This window comes from Rhodnius prolixus, unplaced genomic scaffold (genome assembly GCF_049639745.1).
Source record: "Rhodnius prolixus isolate KJV_2025 unplaced genomic scaffold, Rpr scaffold_8, whole genome shotgun sequence".
Taxonomy (NCBI): Eukaryota; Metazoa; Arthropoda; class Insecta; order Hemiptera; family Reduviidae; genus Rhodnius; species Rhodnius prolixus.
The window spans coordinates 36,759,074-36,776,869 of record NW_027411593.1 but is presented as its reverse complement, the minus strand read 5'-3'; the positions used below and the strand labels follow the sequence as shown (position 1 = coordinate 36,776,869).

General features: G+C 31.6%; 1 protein-coding gene and 1 long non-coding RNA gene across 4 annotated transcripts in view; one reads left to right on the top strand and one right to left on the bottom strand.

Moving 5' to 3' along the window:
* The first annotated feature begins 395 nt into the window (after positions 1–395).
* Positions 396–4,055, top strand: LOC141451397 (uncharacterized). The gene is made up of 2 exons (XR_012456738.1): positions 396–956; positions 1,457–4,055. It is a non-coding gene; the product is annotated as an uncharacterized lncRNA (long non-coding RNA).
* The window catches only part of SKIP (Shal K[+] channel interacting protein), a 352,744-nt gene continuing 338,773 nt past the window's right edge, over positions 3,826–17,796 (bottom strand). For 2 of the 3 annotated variants that reach the window (XM_074122720.1, XM_074122722.1), the window contains 10 exons: positions 16,807–16,920; positions 16,061–16,117; positions 12,991–13,277; positions 12,027–12,330; positions 10,938–11,190; positions 9,677–9,804; positions 8,633–8,854; positions 8,333–8,483; positions 6,826–6,921; positions 3,826–6,702 (listed from right to left, as the gene is read on the bottom strand). In XM_074122720.1, the coding sequence (XP_073978821.1) occupies positions 6,332–6,702; positions 6,826–6,921; positions 8,333–8,483; positions 8,633–8,854; positions 9,677–9,804; positions 10,938–11,190; positions 12,027–12,330; positions 12,991–13,277; positions 16,061–16,117; positions 16,807–16,920 (1,983 nt within the window). In that variant the 3' untranslated portion in view covers positions 3,826–6,331. The remainder of the gene's footprint in view (positions 6,703–6,825; positions 6,922–8,332; positions 8,484–8,632; positions 8,855–9,676; positions 9,805–10,937; positions 11,191–12,026; positions 12,331–12,990; positions 13,278–16,060; positions 16,118–16,806; positions 16,921–17,796) is intronic. The other variant, XM_074122721.1, reaches the window with a different exon arrangement.

The window sequence follows — 17,796 nt, the reverse complement described above, 5'->3', positions numbered from 1 at the left end:
CTCTATTGTGGGAGCCTGCAATTGACTCACTTTCTCCCTCAGACATAAAAACTTATTTTAAGAAAATAAGTTAGAAAAAATGGAAAGAAAGTTACTCAATTTCAGAAAATCTTAAGGCCCAATTCTATGCAACCATTCAATCTTTCATTCCAATAAAACCTTCGTATAATCAATATACAGAAGGTAGAAGATTCTTTAGAACGATCTCCAGGCTAAGATTCAATCATAATTATTCCCACATCACGTGGCACGTATCGGAATTCAAATAAATTCCACATGTGCGTGTGATTCCGAATCAAAAGCTGACGCCAATCTTGGCTTGTGACAAATATACCAACGGCCAGCTGTTGGTCCCTGGACCAGATGTGTAAAGAAGTATTGCAGACAGACTGGTCTCTACCGGCCAATTTACAAACTATACTGACGCACTAACTCAGACGACTATTTACCCTGTATAACAGTTCAAGTGTAGAACCTTCCCATTTGATGATTAGAATTTCATTACCTCATTTATAACTTATTACCACTTTTTATAGTACCTTGATACACCTTGCCCTGAATGATACACCTATGATGCTAGTTTATCAGTAGGACACCTTTCAATTATAACACAGTCATTTAGTTGTCAAAGGTTTACATGAGATGATGGATGCATGTGAATGATAGTACTTCAAGTAAATCTTTCATTTTGTTCAATGAATTATTGTGAATCTTAACTTCAATTCTTTCAGCTTGTTACATTAATAAGAATACGTGCCAGTATCATAGCAATAGTTCCAGCGCTTTAATTAAACACCTCATAGTCAGAAGAGAAAGCTTTCAATTACTTACAAATGTTAGCTTAGAGTTAATATGAAAAGCCATAAGCTCCAGCATAATAGAAAATCACTTATGTTTTCTTGTAGTGAGTGTGATTTTAAAACCAATCGCCGTAATTGCCTGCAGATACACATCAGGTCAGTTTTTGAAATTATTTAAGGTGATCATCAGATACTGAGAACTAAGACTAACATCATAACTTTAAAGTATTTATTTAATCATGTTTTGCAAACAGTTAAAACTTTTGGTTGATAATTAAACTAACTATAGTTTTCTGTTCCAACTGCTTTGGGCTTTAAGGACGCTAAAATTGTCCTAAAAGTTTAGCATGTATTAGTTAACATAATACAAATCATGAAAAAAGATAGTGCCTTGGAGATCGTGCTTTAGCTTTATTCTGTGAAATATTAGGTCACTTCTTGAAGTGCAAAGAGGTAGCTCATCTTAGCATCAGCGGAGCTAGTTCTTTTTCATTCTAAGATGTTTCTGTTTGATTTACTTTCGAACTTTCATGATCTTCAATGTTTGGCTGATTGATGATGCAAAACTTGTGGGAATAAATACTGTAATGAGTAATGTAATGGAAACTAACAAGAAATTTTTACTTTTCAATATTTGCTGTTCATCACATTTGCAGACAACACACTGGAGAGACACCGTACGTTTGTGACCAATGCAACTTCAAAGCCAAACAGAATGGGCACTTGAAGGCCCATGTAATGCGTACACATTCGGCAAGGCGACCCTTTAAATGTGGGCAATGTCAGTACGAAACGATTTACGCAGGCCATTTACAAAATCATTTGAGGACACACACCGGTGAGAGACCTTACAAATGTCCTAAATGTAAATACAGAGCTAAACAATATGGTGCGCTTGCCAGCCACCTGAAATTACATTCATCTCCCGATGTTAATGAATTATTTATTTGCAATTTGTGTAAATTTGGAACTAGACAATTGAGTAACTTAAAAAGTCACATGTTGACTCATTGTGATGAAAAATTATTTAATTGTAATTCATGCGTATACAGTAGTCGATTCAAAAGTAATCTAAGGCGACATATGAAGAAGCATGGGTTTTAAGATATCTCGTGTAATAAAAATTATGCATCCATTGTAAAGTTCTGTAAATATTTTGAATAAATTTTTTGGAAACTTCCATTCGCCAGTAAGCCTTTAAAATTAAAGTGAAATTTTACTTACCATATCACTATATCCTCTTGTCTTGCCAGAAATGAATATGAGATCTGATGAAATTTGGGATTAAATAAATTCTGGAAGTTTTCATCTTATACTTGGTGAAAAATACTACTTATATTTCCGTGTCTTTGGAGATATAACGAAGATGTAGCTGTTAGTGGCTTTCATAGAGTTAGGATTCTAGTTTAGCTTACTGGTATTTAGAAAGCATCCATGTGCCTCCCACTAAGATATCTGTACTTGGAAAAAAGCCCGGCGGATGCTACTGTGATGTCTAGCTGGCGGAACTACAGTTATTAAAATGGTAGGATGCCAAGTCTAGGCCTATAGAAATTGTTGTAAGGAACACTTTGAGGTGGAAGGAGAATATTAAAAGGCCGCAACTGCAATGAAGTATATCAGTCACAGCAGCCGGCCTTGAAAACTCCGTAAAAAGAAAACTCGTACTAAAAAATTGAATAATTGGTTGAGAAGCTAAAGTCCTTAATGCAGTGGATCTAATTTAAATTTCATGTGAAGTACTATTTACTAGAGAGTAACTTAGGTAAAAAAAAAGTAATAAATTCCATTGTTTCAATTATTGGAATTATTTATTGGCTTCAATTTTATTAATGACAAATTATTAAAAGATTCATGTGTAAATTTATGTTAGTTAGTAGCTTACTTATTTTATTTTTTGACTGGAATCCATTTGTCGTCTTCAGCGTGATGTATAATTGATTCATCTTTGTATGGTGACCTCAGGTAAATGGAAGTCAAGTTTCTCTACACAGACTGATGTATTATTAGATCTATGATAATGGATAAAAAATAGAAACTTGATAGTATAACAAAAAAGAGTGCTTTGATGTAGACAGACGAAATCAATAATTTGTAGCAATGCTCATCCAAACTCATAAAAAGATTCCTTTTTCAACAGAAAACCTTTTAATGATCTGCATTTTAAGTTCTGATAAGTTGAAGCAAAAAACAAGAGAACACAATAATGAGAAATATCATTAATGAGTAGCGATGGTGCTTTGTCTTAATAAATAAGGACCAATTGTAAGGATAAGTTGGTTTACTATATTCCCCACAGTATTTTTGTGTTCTAAATTTCATTAGCTATGCAATGGTTTATGCTTCTCAAGGCAAAAGTTCTCAAAACGAGTTCCGTGAATCCGTCTCTTGCACTTCATGAAGAATATACTCGCAATAATAATATTAATAGTTCTAAAGTTGGTTTTATTCAAAGATGTCAAAAGCAAAAACAACACGAGGGATTAGAGGGAGTAATCGATTATTTATGTTTATGATCACGGGTGTCACCCGAACTAGGCTTGCTTTAAGATTACGTATTACTACCACTCTTGTTTCCTATGTATGGAAAGAATAAGTAATTTTCTTAATATTTGTGAACTATGTAAAAATTGGATAGGGTGCTGTTGGTCGATTGACAAATTTACACTGCATTTTTCAGTTCGCAGTTTACCACTAAATATGCGATGTATTTTCCTTCAAGCATTTTTGTGCAGCAGAATGAATATTCTGCGATTGAAAGGAATTTATCATTGCTCTTGAATTACGATTTCTTGGCAAAATCAAAATTAATGAAACTTGAAAACTTACGAGCAGGAAAGGCGAAGTGCATCGCTGATACGCTGATAATATTTCTAACTACATCATGACATATTTATAAAATATATCTACATGTGCCTCATTGTACTTCAGCCGGCTTTATAAACAGATAACAATAATTTGTTAACAAAAAATAACATAAAAAAAAAACATAAATCTCTAGGAAAAATATAGTATGACTTATAAGTAATTGTAACTTTTATAATTTTGGTAAGTATAAACTTGTTGTACAATATATACAAACATGTACACAGGCAGGTAGATTATAATAATGTTAACTTTATTTATACTATTATTATAAATTCCTACACATTTTGGAAGTTTTAACGACTAGCTAAATTACGGCATTTCTTTGCATAAATCAATATCTATTTAAATTACAATAGATATATTTCTTATTTTCAGAACCATCAAAAACTACTTGGAGCATCAAATAAAAACAAAATATCCACTTTAAAACTCTTAAATTTTTGTTTTTTCTTTGTTTGTAAGTCAAAACTTAAATAAAAAAGGTAGGAATTACTCGTATAATATAATCCCTTTCAATGTACGTGGATAACAAAAAACAATATATCTACTATTTTTATGAAACAAGTAAATTTAATTTTGTTTTTTTTTGGTAGATAACTTCACAAAATTTATTGTTATTAATATTAAAGAGAAATAATTTACAAATACTTTTTCTTCTTAATTACTTTAATGATATGGAGTAAATTTGATTTTTGTTTAATCTGTGAAATTGAAACAGGGTAATTGACACAAAGAAATTTTTCTTTCCCTATTTCCGTCACTCCATTCCTGTTTTCTCTTTTTATTCTTTCTTTTTTTGAAATATATCTTTTTAAAAATATTTTCAATATAAAAAAATAAATCTTTTAAATATTAATTACAATTTACAAATTATATTTTCTTTACTTATAGACAACACAAAGAATGGTGTTATTTTATTGGTAAAAAGAGAACTAAGTTAGATAATAATAAATACTCACTTTTTGGTTTTAAATGATCAGAATTATTTTTGGAACAAGAAATAACGTTCTTCATAAGAATCATGAAACACTTTCCTTCTAGGCCATACCTCTGTTTTAATTTCAAAAAGATAATTCTATTTAAATCATTATAATGAAATTAAATTGCACATTGAGATCCTAGTAACACTACAAATACGACATTATCACGAAAGTTAGTAATTTACTTTTTTATTCTTTTGGTTGAATTATGTGTCTCTTTCCATTTTCAGCTAAATGTAGTGGAAATAAAGCATTTAGAAACAGTTTTTCTCCATCACTGTTACTTTTAAAGAATTCAGCTTGGTTGATTGTAATGTATAATTTGTGCGACGCACTTTATTACTTAATTCTCTGTGCAACAAGTTTGTCATTATTGGAAATGCCTCTGCTTGAAGGTAAAAGCAAAGAGACAATGGATGTCAGTAAACGATAATTCGCACTGGAATTCTTTGTTAATATGCCCGCTTCTTCCGATAGATTTTTTCCGTTTTCAAAAATCATGTGCTCATTATGGAGATTCAGCGACCACATAACAACAAAAAAAATTTTTGTTTTTTCCAATTACTTAGTGTCAGTACCAAATTAATTTTTTACATGATATTTCACAATATGTCAAGAACACCAAAATAAATAGACAACTTAGCCAGGTTAAAAGCAGGAGCCAATTTTCGAAAGTAGAAAAATTTAGTAACAACAGATATTCAAAAAAACTAAAAATTCAGAATGAATGAGAGATAACTAAATGTGGCCTCGATTCTTTGTGTAGAAACAGCGCAACAAATAATCTCAACAATCACCATCACAGCATAGCCGCTACTTTTAAATTGTATTCTCAGCTAAAAGAGAAGATTTTTGGTCTCAATGCAAAAAAATGACTTGAAAATTGTTTTTGGCATATCTGATACACTCCATCAAAGAGTACCAGAGTAAATAAAATTTATCTGGAACAATATAACTGACAAATTATTACTCAAAGTGATATCAACCGTAAGTTGGATAGTGAATTAATAAAAAGATTGTCAGCAATTTCTTCATGAATATTTCAAGTTAATTCTTGATATATACCCTCTTCCCATTCCTGTTTTTGTCGCCAATATTTCCGTTCTAATTAAACCAATAACTTTACTTCATCGGAGGCAAAAAAAAATCAGAATCCGCAATTTTATGATTGCACTATAATAGAATTTTTTGTATTAATAATATTTTACAATTCCTAAAAACTAAGAGTACAACTTTTCTATACTAAAATTTCTGAAAATCCATTTTAATTTTTGGAGTAAGTTTATTTTGGCCTTTATAATATCAAATTGAAAGAAACTTTATTTATTTATTATATTATTGTCTGGGATGGGCAAAATATATATTTTTGGCAACCAGTTTGTGGTGTAGGAGATAATGTAATTTTGTGCCTAAAGATATAAATGGTAATTTTCCATTATTGTGTATTTATACATTTCTTCCGCTCCCACTATCTTCTATATTTCTTATGAATGATATGATTTTTATTAAATTTAAACCATGTTTTTATGAATGTTTATCTGACTCATTCTCTCTTTCCAATTTTTATTTTTATACTCTAATTTGAATTTAATTTTAATAATAAGTCGTTACTTAAAAAACAAAACAAAAACTAGAGTTTCGATGTATTCGAAAATTTATTTAAAAAAGTTGTAACGTTTATAGCTAATGAGGTGACTCATTGGTAATGGAGGTATTATTAGTACCGTTAGCTGCCTCTATAACTACATGATTAACATAACTTGGTGAATCGGGGGTGGTGATAGAGCCAGGTTTTGGCGGCGGCGGAGGTCTCGGCCGGCCACCCCCGCTCCCACCACCCCTTACAGAAGAACCAGCCGAACTGGAACTGACTCCAGAATCTGAAGATCCACCTTTACCACCGCCGCTTCCACTTTGTGGTGTTTGCGGTGTGAGTACACAAGCTGGAGGTTGTACTGGCCCGGATGGTGCTGGAAGTGGCGGTGGATCTGATGAAGCACTAATCGGGATATTTGGAAGAAATGATGATGAATCAGCAAGGCTTTGTTCGATACCTAAGCAATTTAAAGACATATAAATGAAAACACCATTGTAAATATCTCTAGTTGAAAAACAAACGCTGACTTATTATCGGTTATTCGAGCGAATCTAAACAATAATCTATTAGTAATGCTAACCAGATTGAGGTTGAATATTTAGTTGACTAAGGTTGTTAGCAGCTTCTTTAGAAAGTAGGTGTCCTGGATCGTTTTTATTCCATTCTTCTTCCGTCTCTGCAAAGATTAAAAGAATAGTTGTAGTTTTCTACTATGGTTATTATTCCCTTAAGCCAAACATCCTTGAGGATTACATTCTTTCAAATGCCGAAATTCTGGTGATAAATAACCATGTTTAATGCATCCATTTCTCATAATCCTTTTAAACGTAATGAATTTTTAATATTGTTCTAATTCTCACAGTAGACTTTAATCAATTTTGCACGCTTTGTAATAATATTTGCTTGCAGATGACATAAGTATGATTTTGTTTTAAAAGGAACGAAGAAACTGAAGATTAGAACAACATAATTCCTACACTTCAGGTGATATGCAAACACCAAAAAAGATATTTACTACTTTCTCTGGCTAAATTTCTATAGTGCGAAAAATTGGGTTTAAGAAAAGTCTGTTTAAGTTCCCAATGGGTGAGCAGCTACCGCATGTAGATTCCACTACATGCACAAATGGTTAAAATCCAAAGTGTCCTTCTTCAATTAGTATAAAAGAAGTTCTGAAGGTTGAATTGACGTATAAAGATTGTACATGAAAGACCATACATAAATTTTTAAGAAATGATTTAAGCTATAGGAGAAAAATACAGTAAGTTTACGGTTGTCATGGAGTCTTTAATTAAGAACTGCACTTAAAAGCTTTGAAATTAGATGATTCTTAGTTCCTAACAACCGCAGTTTGTAGGTGATACGGAGTTACAGGTTTTCTACAATGTAACAAAACATCAGCAACTTTCAACTGCTGAAAAAGTATTTAAAAAATATATGTAGGTGAATGATTATTTTACTGTTAGGCAACAAATACTGTATACTACAACTGTAACCAAAATAATGTAAACTGGCTGAATCTTAATAGGCCTATTAAGACAGTAATAATACACCTACTTAACTAAATTCAATGACAAACTTGTAAACATTAGTTTCTAGTTTTAATTTTACCCATAAAACAGAGTATTTAGCTGTAAATACATTCATTTACATAATTTCTATGAAGGCCTTGGAGACTGCATAAACTGGAAATAAAATAATAATCTGCAATCGCTAAATTTCAAGATTAGGAAATCCTAGGACAGGTTTCTCTACTAAAACTACAAGAATGGGTCCAGCACAATAGGCCTATTTTAGCCGAAAGGACTGGATAATAGCTACACTTACACAAGAAGTCGAAACTCTTAGGCAGATAGTGTCCTTCTTGGAAAATGATTTTTAAATAGACAGAATTTTAATAAAGCTATTCACCTAGGCAGTTGCTATGCGCTAAGGCAAAGCTGGTTCCTTAAAATAACTATTTGCTTCTTAATTATTTTTGTGGGTACACAAATCAAACCATCTACACTTATAATAGTAAAGCATCTCTTTAAGAAAGTATTCCTGGATACTCAAACCAGTAATGTTTGTATAAAGTCAATACATACTCTCAAACTCCTGCAGAACTTGCACAGCAGCCAATATTTTTGCTCTATGTTCTGGATCTGTAAGTCCTAAATAATCCAGATCTTCTTCTCTAATTTCACAAAATGACTCTAGGTCTTCGTATCCATTTAATACAAATAAGGACATATGTTCCTGAGAAAATGATAAATAATTAATTTCTGTGCTTCAATAAAAAAAGAAAAAAAGGAGAAGTCTTTGGCAACACTGATAAATTTATCTACCAACGAAATTGGAATTATTCGTATTTACATAATTAATAATCAACAGTAACCATCTCTTACCTCCATATGAATGGCAGTAAGCATTTCCTCCAAAGTGAGTGGCCTGTTTGTAATTCTGTGTGGCTTGGATTGTGGATGATGTGGTTCATTTGACTGTATATTTGGCATACCAGATGATAATAGCTCAACGTTAATAAATTTGAAATGTCCAGTTCTTCCGTGGACACGACCTCGCCATACACCGCTCTTACTCATTTTTAGGACTTCTATTATGTCACCTTTCTGGAATAGAGAGCATAGCTATTGTAAACTAACCTACCGTAATTTAAAATGAAAAAAAAAAAAAAAAAAAAACTCGGTGTGTTTATGTAAATTATATAATAATAACATCATCAACAACAATAATAATAATAATAATAATAATGACTTATACGCGGCAATCCCGGAACTGAGTGTATAGCTAACTGCCCTCAGATATCCAAAAAATATGTTTCCATAGAGATAGCTCACTGTCCGGTGAGAGGCAGTGTAATTTGTAGCCTATCAATAAAATTTAATGAACATGATCATAAAATTCAAACCTTTGTTTTGTTTTTAAATAAATTAAATCAAAATTAATTACGGGTTGGACAAATATTCACTTTTATCATGTATTAGTTACTCAAAACCTCTTTAGGGAAATGTGATATAGACACTTCTTTCAATGATTTTGGAATCTCTCAGGAGCCAAAGGCGACATATTTATCAAAGCACATTAATAAATCGCTGAGTGGCAAGTATTTGGGCTTAGCGTATTCATAAAATACACTTTTTCTTATTTAATTGATTTCAGTCGCTAACTCTAAGAAAAAGTAAATGGCCTACTGGCCATTTTTATAAACAATTTAAAAATGCACAATTTGAGTTTATGGACAAATTATGTGATAGTTAATACTGTAATAATAGATAGTACTAGATTTAGTAACTCGATCATCTAAATAGTAATTTTAGTACATCGTTAACGTTTGATTTATGAAATAACTTTCAAAGCTTACTTGTGATACTACGAAGTCGTTCTAAGACTTGGATAAACGTAAATATTCTTGATATATTTTCCAATAATACCTTAAAACGTAGAGCATCCGGATCATAGTGGTTTGGTTGGGCATCCACTAGCGCCCTTGCTAAAGGTACTAAAGGGCCTCCGCCTTGTGGGCTGTACTCTTCCATGTTAGACACTAATGCCTGTGTACCTGTATTCAATGGAAAATAAATTATCTACTGTTATGAGAATATGTATAACTAAATATGTTTCTTCACACGCTAAATGAATGACAACAAAAAAAAAAAAAAAAAAAATGTATAGAGAGACAAAATTAGTGTGCATCGCACGAAAGCATAAAATTAATTTTGGTTTTATTCATTACCATTTGTTATTGTTATATTAATTTTCCAGTGAACTGCTGGCCTTCGGACAGTGTTCTCTCAAGTAAAAGGAGCTTATTTATCTATCTTAAGGATTGGAAAACAAGTATATATTATATATATATTTTCTAATAATGTATCTGGTTAAGAAAGTTAACAACAGATACTGAAGCATTTATTTTGGTTTTCTCTTTTTAATTTCTCTTTATTGCCAATGAAGAACCGTTGTTAAACAGTCCTCGAAACATTATCGAAGCCTGTTTAAAGATTTAAATTACAATCATCTAATCTAATCTAGAACCGAGGATCCTCCAGAAGAAAAGCTACACTTGTTTGGCTAATTAGGCCCAATGTCTCAATTTAACAGATAAATCAATCTCCTTTTGAGAAATATCAAAATAGTTTCATTAATTGGAGAGATGGTCAAAAATGCTTTTTGATATGAATTTATACACTGGTTTTATATGATGCCGATACTCTTGATATTTCCTTCAGTTGGCGATTCGAACCATGCCCATTGCTTTGCATTATGTAGTTCAGGCAAAGAATTTAAGTGAGACTTACTAACCAATCTAAAAGATTATGGAGATTGATCATTGGAGGCGGGTATTTTGATGTCTAGTCTTTCTGACCGTCTAGGTCTAGAATAGACTAGATATTAAGCTACCCCTGTTCATGTTCATCAGGCATTCATTAAAAAATAGGATTATTATTATTATTCTATGTTTTGAGACTCCGCAGTTATATAGTTTTAAGTTTTGGCATTTATCTTTCTCCGGATATGTGATCTTCAGTGCTGCCTCTGAATTTGTCTCATTCTCAGAAGAATTACATATAAAGTACTTAATGCTCTTAGCTACAGATTCTGGAATCATGAACGCAGTAATTGACTTTTATCTGGCTAATTGATCGGCTACTTCTTATCAATTAATTTTACTTGTAAGTTTAATTGAGTACTAACTTGAAGCAGACGGTAGACTTTCTGCAGATGAATGATGAGGCCTGGGCTGCCTGTGGTGTACATGATGGTGATGGTGATGATGATGATGGTGGTGACGTCGGCCAAGACTTTTGCTGCTACTACTGCTGGAGTCTCCACATTTTCGTGATCTACTCGAAGATACCACTTCACCACATCTTGGCTGTAATGACACTAATTCATCGTGTTCTGCGTAATCGGAACTGTGTCCAGGAGAGATAGCTGGCTCTCCTCCCTTAAAAAAAAAATGTACAAAATGTTTTAAAAAAATTCAAATAAAATGTATAATGCTTAACTTCGTTTTTTTTAAATTATTATTATTTACGTAAATCAAATAATAATTCATCAAGAATAAATGAAAATTATAGAAAAACTGCAAGATGTAACCGTGGTAAAGTGACAGTTAGAGGAGTAATATAAATCCACTTTAAAGAATTTGAAGCTCAAGTAATTGCAATAAACAAAATAAAATATAATAAACTCATTATTCATTTTAAATAATGAAACAAAACAAAATTACTGAAAAAAAATTTATGTCCACAAAGAAAAATTACCACAAAAGAACCCACAAGAAATAATACTTTAGAAATAATTACCGTATTTATCACAAATCATAAATGGAGAGAGAAGGTAACCATTTTTATGGTTAAAAGGAAAAAAAAAAACGGTTTACTAAGTAATAAACAGTATAAAAAAACTGTGAATAAATAAAGAGAGAAATTTAAAAATATTTGAGATTAAAAGCATAAGCTTTTTAAATTGTAACTATAAAAAGAAAATTATTTTATGGTCCCTTTAGGAATTGAAAAAAATCATACGTCCAGAAAGCTGCAATTACTCAAACACTTTACTTTGCAGAAATTCCACAGATATATAAATTATTATATAGATACGTAGCTCCTTAAAATGATTACTCTATCAATCAGCAATCTTTGTTTATAGGATAAGAATCATTCGCACTATATATTTTTTCTTTCAACTTATTCAAAATGCATGCAAAATGGCTTAACTGCTTCTGTATCTCATCGAAATAAATGAAATAATATAAAATGTACCAAAAATAAACTTTACATTGTAAGGCCTGAGTCTATGGTAAACATCCATCTCTAAATGTTCCGACCTGCTGGTCTCCATCGACAGCGAGGACAGCCTAGAACATATACTGTTTACATCTGATGCAGCATAATCACCACTCTCTCGATTGTTTCTATTGGATCTAGCCGTATGACAGGGTACCAATAACGCTCTCTGTTGTGATGGCAAAGATATATCTCCAGCAGATCTTAATGAGATGACTTCGCTAACCTCACTGCCTCTTGCAACTCCTCCGCTACCAAAACATTCTTCGCCACCTCCGCGCATTGTAAAACATAATCTGTAATAAAATAATGTTTTTAAAATGTACTGAAGAAGAATATCGCAAAGACGTAGGGAAAAAAAAGGAGCAATAAATACTTCTTTAAAGCAATACACTTTGCACATTGGTTTCATAAAGTTCTTCAAATTTCAACTGAGCAAAACATGGAAAATTAAGGATAAACTTATTGCATTACATTAATAAAACAAAAAACACGAACATTACTTTTTAGCACTGTTTTATTGTTATTATTCTAAACCTTTTTGCCTCCGCGAACTTATATAATTTCGAGAAACTATTCATCAATATAAATATGAGAAAGTAAAAAAATGATTATTATTTTTTATTAATCCACCAGGAAAAATGAAATATGATGGAACTTGGTCCCAGAATTTTCTCAAGTCGAGTATAACTTCTTTTGTGGAAGTTAAGTTAAGAATTAGATCTAAAGATAGCTTTTCACAAACTGCAGTAATCAACCAAGTAAATATAAAAAATTATTAATGTTCTAGCGACAATTGGAGCACTGTATTATTTGTAACAAAATTTACCGACTTTAACAATCTTCAACATCGACATTACTCCGTTGATCCACAGTTTAAGAAAAATTTAAAAATATGTAAAGTGAGATTAAAAAAAGAAATTAATAAATAAAAATAAAAAGAACTAATACAAAACCTTGAATTGTGCAATGTAACAGCGGCTGGTGGGCTTGGATCAGCTTGCATTAGGAAATCCTCAGGATCACTTTCATAAGGCGGTTCATCGTACCAATGCTGTTGTCCCAATCTTGACATCTCATCGTCATACATGTAAGTATCATCTGGATGAGAGGCGGCGGAGGAGGCGGCCTGCCTAGAGGAAGCTCCACCGCCGCCAGGTGAAGAGATGTGACTGGAGCCGACCAATACACCGGCACGGATGTCCCGCAAGATCTGGGTCACAGACATTCCACCCGGTCGGGTCTATACAACCAATCTTTTATATTTTCCAACTTTTAATCAACTTATTACAATAACAGTCTTATTCATTTAATCAAAAACATAAAACGCCTAAAGTACCAAAATTTAAATATAAAAATACCAAACTATTCCCCCATCTTTGGTAATCAACAATAAGATAGTAACAAGGATTTCTGAATGTACTGAGATCTCACTGAATTTAAATAAAGGGAGAGGACTTCAGTTTGTCAGTAGAAATGACGTAGATTAGATTACTCGAACAATGGAAATAAAAATCTTAAGAATTGAAGCAAGAGAAAACCACGTAAATGTTCACACCTTTGTTTTGGTTTCTGCAGCAGCTTCGAACGTGAATTTAGATGCTATCAGAGTGCTGAGTGGTTTGCTAATTTTTCTGTTTTATTGAAGTCTATAAAACAAAGGACTGCAGAACAACTTCATAACAAATTCTATTTGCATCTTTGCAGTTTTTTTAACACGTTGCCATCATTCAAAACACATCCAATACAATTTATTTAGATATATATATAAATCTCTCTAAATGGGATAAAGTGATTCGAGTGATTTTACGACGCTATTGTACAAACAACCTATTGCTGAAATTCAATAAGCAAAACTGTGTTAGAAGTAAATACAGAGGCTCACTAATATAAATACGATTGGAAATGTCAATCATATCTTGATAATACATATTTTTATTTTGAAAAGGACGTGTTAATGGAGAAATTTATTATAAAGACCAAACAACTTTAATCACTTACAGAAATAGCATTCTAAATAATCGAGGGAAAAGTAATATCCGACAAGTTATATCATGCTGCAAGGGATGGCCGTTTTAAGTGGTAGGATGGGGCGGCGAAATGGTCATACGAGAGAGAGAGATATGTTGGAGCTAATTGACAGTATGAAGTGACTGGATTGGTGCAGATCGGGTCGCCAGTCACTTGCATCCAGGCATGTCCAATACACATAGTAGGAAATCAACAACTCTGCCACTACGGCTCATCAACACACAATAGAGGCCAGCAGATCGCCACCAAATCGCGCGCATCACCAGCTAGCTACCTGCTTTTGTCTGCTCGTCATCTGTCTATTACACTGCCTTATTAACTATATACGGCACACATTACATAACCATAGCAACCTATAACACAATTCTCTCTTTAAAAAATTAAAAATAAAAATTCAACAGAGATATCTTCACTTCATTTTGACACGTAGGATTTTCTTGAGTTCTACATTTTTTTTTTATCCACTTCTTTCTGACAAAAGAAACAGACAGACAGCTTAAAGTACAGACTACACTTTATAAATTGTCACTGACAACTGGTTTTCTAGATATATTTTTATTTCTAAACTTTATTTATTTATAAAAATTATTTCTAAATTAGAAAAGCCCTCTCGTAGATTTATTTTAAAAATAATTATTTCTGAAAGCTTGACTAATTTCTTTCAAAATTCTTATTATTATTATTAAACAATGTTTCATCAAGTTCATTATAAAAATAAATAAAAAGTTTAGGGTTGAAGCATAAATTCGTCCATTCTTTTATTTCTGTTTGGAGGAAAGTTCTGATCTCACGGATGAACAGTTGCATTTAGGGTAGAAAGTACTATAGTCTATTAGAAACGAACGAAAATTTGAGGCTATACGTTTTTATGTTGGCAAATCTAAAGTATTAAAGTTAATTTATTTGTTGCGTCTTTGGCATTTATTCAAGTAAGAGTAAAAACATAAGATCTCTAGCCGCAGAAGCTTCTCGAAAAATTTTTAATATGGAAGAGTAAGATGCTCTCTTGGTTTGTGCAAAGTCGGAAAATGGTTAGACCAATAGACCAATACCAAAAGTGGCAATTTCGACATAAATTTCTCGCTCTGTGGAGATCACGTAGTGTTGTCAGTGGTAGATTAAGATTTAGTCAATGGAAAATGCTAGAGAAGATTAAGGTTTTTGTTGATTACGAGCAATACCTGTTTTTATTATTTAGAAGTTCATTTTTTAAAATTATAATTTTCATTATATTTTTTGGGGCTTTTTTAAAATCTATATTTTTTTTCAGATTAGTATTGTTAATCATTACTGTGTAATACATATTTTAATTGAAACATCAAGTAATGTATCGTTTACAAAAAAAAAAACTCGAACCGGAATGTAGTTTTAATACATCTTTACAAAGTACCACAAGAAACTGATCTGCAAAAAAGATGAAATAACTAAGAAAAGAATTTAAAACGAAAACTAGTTATACGAATCGAGACCACGACAAGTTTCATCCTAGATAATTAGAGTCATTTAAACAAACTTTTCCAATTGTATAACATGTTAACAACTTCTGCTAATTCAATTAAATCTTAGCCACAAGTTTTAAACAACGTATACACTAGTTTGATGGAGTTTTGTTTACCTGACCGCCTATGCAATTAAAACTTATCCATCTGTACACAAAGTATTATGTTCAGTAAAATGATTAAGAAAACATAATGCGATTAATGCTAGGTATGACTTAGTTCAGTATTGCACCCAAAAATAGAAGATAGATTAAGTAGAAAAGATCTATAGAACAGATACAGCCAAAAGTTATAAGATCATTTTAATACGTATAGACAAAGAAAATCCAACAAAAGCAATCTATAATCATTTAACCGTTTTTTTTTTTTCATTACAAGAGAATGAAAGTTTTAATTTTCTAACAACTGCGGAATATTAATATTTCTAGATGTAGCATCTTCTATTGACATCTCTCTCCAAATTAAATGAATTATTAATGTGTAACCTCCTCCTTACCTCTTCGTGTTCCCGATCGATTCTTTCTTTCTTTTTCAAAGCTTCCTGCACCTTTAACTGAAACAAATTTAATTTTAGATTAGATTTCAGATTTTAATTAAAACATACAAGATATTGCGTTCTAATCAGACTGAGAGTAACTTTTAGGCAATGTTACTCGCGCTATACAAAATGTAATTGCGGTATTGGTCTTCCTAGTTCTTTTTCAAAAAAACAGTTCCTACTTTTTCATTTTAAGGCAGAAAAACGCTGATAAAAATATAATTAAATCGAAATATCGGGACTGACAATTCTGAACAAAGATTTTGTTCATTTTATGGATTAAAATCTGCCTGCTTCGAAATTTCACTTCACCTTTAGTTCGAACCTTAACCTTGATTTTTATTTTCTGTTTTTAAACAGATTTGTTTTTCAAAAACTGGCTTCAACTAAAACTTGAAACAAAAACATTGGAAACCACCTTTTACAAAGTTATACATTTTCATATATGATATGATTAATACAATTGTTACATTTACAACAATAGATGACCCTACAAGTTCAAACTTTAATTTCACAATTACTGTGATATGAAAATGTACAAGACAAAACATTGAATCTATAAAGAATTAGTGTTTCCGAGCATTTACAAGTTGGGATAATTTGTCGGTAATGTGAACCTGAGTTTTAAAACTGTTAAATATTAAGTGTTATATTAATACATATTAAGATTAATATATAATTTTCAGAAGATCGTGTGTACTTACCCTATGAATAGTCTCTTCAAATGTAGTAGCTCTTCCAACTTTGTGTAACAATCTCATCTTATCGTAGTCAGCTGTTAAAGGTGCAGACATGGCTGGCTCATCTGGGCTACACACCTGTTAACATCAAGAGATATTTTGTAAATGTAAGAATTTGTAATTTTAATTACATTTTTAAATTTAATTTTAATTTCAGAAATGTTTAAATTAATAAAAATTCACAGAGCAAAAATTGAGAAAAATTATTTAAAAAAAAATTAAATGTGAAGTATTTGTACATTTTTGTAATTACAATAAATTAATTAAACTGGCTTGTAAATTTATTTAGTTGATTCTGATTGCGAATAACCCGGGAGTTTAATTTCCTTAAATTTCTGACAGTCAAATGGCCTCAATTTGATTCTGTTGAAATCTTCAAAGCCTTTGTTTCTCTTTAGGTCTATTATATTTGATGTGAACTGGGAGAGAACATCTTTTAAGCAAGCACTGTGTATCAAACTAGACTTCAACAGTCTGCTGGTTTTCACTGTCCCATATTTTGCCATATTTTTGATTCCAAATTTAAAGTTCATCTCAAATTTTGTGGAAGAAAATTATCTTTAACTGAGATTCACGTTTTCTTTAGCTCATTTTGCCAAAAAGTATCACTCAACTTTTAGCAAAGCAGCCCCCACAATAAAATAATACTGTTCAATATAAGCAGTATTAGAGTTGTTAAATCTTTTTCTTTTTAACCCTAAATAAACTGCATGAATGAAGAGAAAGCTAGATTTGGATAAATTAAGTCAGTTTTTAATTAGTTTGCAGAAATATGCTAACAGGATAGTTTATGCCTAGCTTTAACTTTTGCAAACCCACCGTCATCCAGAAATCAGCGAGAATGGAAATAAATCTTTTTCACTGAAGAAATTTATAACAACGTACTTTATAGTTAACATATGTACAAAATTTATGTGCTGCGCTGCTCTGACTTAAGTTGTTTAATTAAGCAGT